The following is a 1,635-nucleotide window of genomic DNA, read 5'->3' on the forward strand; positions in this document are numbered from 1 at the left end:
AATAGCCTGGGAAAGGTCTTAACCCCCCCCCCCCCCCTCCGCCCCCCCCCCCCCTCTGGAAAATTGTGTAGCCCTTGTTCGGCCTCTCACCTGATGTTTCATAGAAACTCCACAGGAGAGAACATCTAATCCACTTTAAGGTCGACGTCTCAGGGCAGTTAATTTTGTACCAACACTTACACATTAAACTCGAGACACCACGTTATTATTTAAAATACTTGATTAGGGTAGAACATCTATATTTTAGTAATAGGGGATAAATCGGGCTCAGTTTAGTACAACAGACGTTAAAAACCTCAAACTAGACTAAGGTCTGTTCGACCTGACTACTGCTCTGAGTTTTATACAGATAGAAAACAACGACCAAACCAAAAAATCCAAATTTTAAATCCTAGCTTGATTGTGACCAATGTTTCTTTCTACTTCAGGAATGTTGATATGCTTCAATGCGAATGTCGAATGCGGTACGTCTGGATGTTACAATGATTACCAACAGTGCTATGACGCAAATGTAAAGATTGAGAGACCTCAGTCCCTTAGAGGAGACTGGACTTCTTTTTGCAAGTATGTTTCATTTAGATGTTTCATTTAGATTAGACTCTCCAGATTCATTCCAAATTGGCTAGTAAGCAAGCAGATTTTGGCACATTAGTTTTTTGACAGCAGGAAAGTAAATATTACATTTTAGTGGGGGGGGGGGGGGGGGGCGTGACTTATAGCTAGATTATTCCAGATTACTCATTACGTCATATAACAAGCAGATTTTGTGCCATTTCCTTCAGTGGAGTTTTCCATTATCAATGCATTAGGCTATAGTTACTCATGGCAATGCACCTTCTATATTTAGTTTTTATTAGTGCATAACATATTATATATTGATAAATATTAAAAACGGTATTGGCACCATGTTTGCAAACGACATACGAAACTACCCTTCGTTCCTATATGGAAATAACAGACACGAACTTGGTTGACCGGTTTAAGGGGCAGTATGCAAACAGTCTTTTTTTGTTTATGCAGACTGTAGTACATAGACATTTATTATATAAAATTGATTATATAAAACTCTTAATTACATACGATGAACATAATGATATGATTAAGAATACATTAGAAACACCAATTAATCAATAGTTTGCGTAATTTGTACAAAAATGTTTTTCGACCTATGTAGAAATCGTAATGCCCTTACGCCAGACGCAATCAATCGAATTTTGAGAAAGGTCTTTAATATCCCAGCTAAGCCTTCAAACCACATTTAGCTTCATAAGCCAAAACTCATCAATAAACTCGCATAAACAATATTCTGGCTTTTTAAATCTTTGAAAAAATCTTTCGATGCAACTTGATTCCGGTTTAGAAAAAGAACTTAGTTTGAGTCAAAAATTTCGCGATCTGATTTTATTAACTAGACCATACGCCCAGTTTTGTTTGGGAAAACGAAAGGGATCCTTAAGTGATTAACAGCACAAGTGGTTTAAAAATAGGTTAATGCACAATATAAAATTGTTCACAACAATTACTGATGATCTTTAAATCTTACAATAATAGGCATGAAATTTAATAACAGACGAGATTTCAGAATGCAAGAGAGAATTATGTTAAAAAGATTTCAGGTAGGGGGTGGGGGGTGGT

The 1,635-nt window shown here is 36.5% G+C and overlaps 1 protein-coding gene across 1 annotated transcript in view; it reads left to right on the forward strand.

Annotated features, from left to right (window-relative positions):
* The window catches only part of LOTGIDRAFT_228271 (hypothetical protein), a gene marked incomplete at its 3' end in the record, with an annotated part of 13,162 nt that overhangs the window by 3,030 nt on the left and 8,497 nt on the right, over window positions 1-1,635 (forward strand). Inside the window, exon 2 of the mRNA XM_009053263.1 lies at window positions 429-564. Coding sequence (XP_009051511.1) covers window positions 429-564 — 136 coding nt within the window. The remainder of the gene's footprint in view (window positions 1-428; window positions 565-1,635) is intronic.

Source organism: Lottia gigantea, assembly GCF_000327385.1.
Source record: "Lottia gigantea unplaced genomic scaffold LOTGIsca_2, whole genome shotgun sequence".
Taxonomy (NCBI): Eukaryota; Metazoa; Mollusca; class Gastropoda; family Lottiidae; genus Lottia; species Lottia gigantea.